Source organism: Pinus tabuliformis, chromosome 8, assembly GCF_031772625.1.
Source record: "Pinus tabuliformis cultivar Carrire ecotype Pingquan chromosome 8, CPIR1, whole genome shotgun sequence".
Taxonomy (NCBI): domain Eukaryota; kingdom Viridiplantae; phylum Streptophyta; class Pinopsida; order Pinales; family Pinaceae; genus Pinus; species Pinus tabuliformis.
The window spans coordinates 1821293699-1821295347 of record NC_142294.1 but is presented as its reverse complement, the minus strand read 5'-3'; the positions used below and the strand labels follow the sequence as shown (position 1 = coordinate 1821295347).

At 38.6% G+C, this 1649-nt stretch overlaps 1 protein-coding gene across 1 annotated transcript; it reads right to left on the bottom strand.

The window, feature by feature from the left end:
* Positions 1–237: 237 nt before the first annotated feature.
* LOC149243554 (transcription factor IBH1-like 1) lies at positions 238–876 on the bottom strand. The gene has a single exon (XM_089371250.1). It carries the CDS (start codon positions 874–876, stop codon positions 238–240), a length of 639 nt encoding a protein of 212 aa, XP_089227376.1.
* Between the last annotated feature and the right edge of the window lie 773 nt (positions 877–1649).

Below are 1649 nucleotides of genomic sequence, written 5' to 3'. Positions count from 1 at the left end.
AACAGTGCATGAAATCCATAAAATCCGTGATGTACATCTGAGAATGCAGGATAGTAGGATTGGTTTCCTAAATATATACATATATGCACTTGTGTATGCATATTAGGTTTCATTTACTGAAAAAGTACATGAAACATAATATGCACTTCAAACACATGATCCCTAATATCTACTCTCTCTATTTATATATAAACCTTCAGCAAGCCTAATATGCATATGCCACACTAGGGGTCGGGGTTATGTAGCAGAATGGTATGCAAGAGAATGGAGGACTTGTACCTGAGTTCTTAGTGAAATGATATAATCTGCTGCTTCTCCTAGAAAAAAAGCTGAGCAGTTGATGGATTCACCACCAGGAATGATTCTTCTGAGTTGCCTTAATTTTCTCTGATTCACCACACTCTGCAATGGATCTTTAGAAGGACGAGGGTTGAAACGGACATTGGCTGCATTCTTGCTATTTATACACCTATAAATAATATTTTGGCTCAGGACCCTGGGGGTTTTCAAGTATTTTTTCATTCTGCCAGCCATTCCATAAGAGCACAGAACCCGATTAAAATAGTAATAAGAATTCGATCTCTTAATTTTCATCATGTCGTTGAATTTCTTCTTTCCCAAGATCTCCTTCACAAGGCTCTTGTTTCTCTTCAGTTGTGGAGCATATTTTGCTATGAGAGCACGACTCCAGGCAGTCCCATTAGATGTCAAGGCGAGAGATATGTCTGCTGCAAGTTTGATTATTCTATTACTCTCCACTATAGTAAACTCCTCCTTTTGAGCTCTGCTCAGCTGATCGACTGTACAAAGAGCTTTCAGCATCCTTCTGGTGTATCTCCCTCTGAAACTTCTTTCCATGCATTCCGAAATGTTCATAGCTGCTGAATACTCATATATACAGCTCTTAGAGATTTAGATCAGCTATATATGTCTTAATTCTACTACACTGTGCTCCAAAATGAAAAAGGGTGCAAACTATTATTGCAAAGTTACACCATATGAACATTTTGTGGGAATGATCTGTCTATATAGAACTTCAGAAACATTTTCTCCAAATCTGCAACAGTGAAAAGCCGTAGAGCACACAAAATTATGAAGAAAACATATATGTCATAATTCATTCATGAAGCCAAAATTTACCCCAAAATGGGGATTACTGATCGGCTCTCAGTAGTGCTGCTTATCGTCAAATACAAAACAAGAAGGCGGCAATGGGATCTCCGTAGACATCACGGATTGACCCGAAAGAAAATTGATGAAGCAAATGAAACGGATCATACACGGAGCAGAATAGAAAAAGCGTGAAAACCCATTGTTCATGTCAGTGGCCAGTGGACCCTTCCTGTACAGACAGATCACATGGTTGCACATGCTATCAGGTTGCAAAATACTCTTTATCTGTCGATTAACTTTTCAATTTTGTTGCTATTACTATAGTGTCGTGTAACGTTTCGACCTTAGAGGTCAACGTCTCCAATCTGAGTTAATTAGGATTTGGATCCATAGCGTTGGATGCGGCAGAGCTTTATCATTTGTTTGTTGTTATTGATTTTGAAGTAAATGCAATGTCTAATGCTTCCAGGTTCACCATCAACGTCTTCCATGTGAATTAGGGTTAGGGTGTCGAAGGTTCCTTTCAACAATAATAC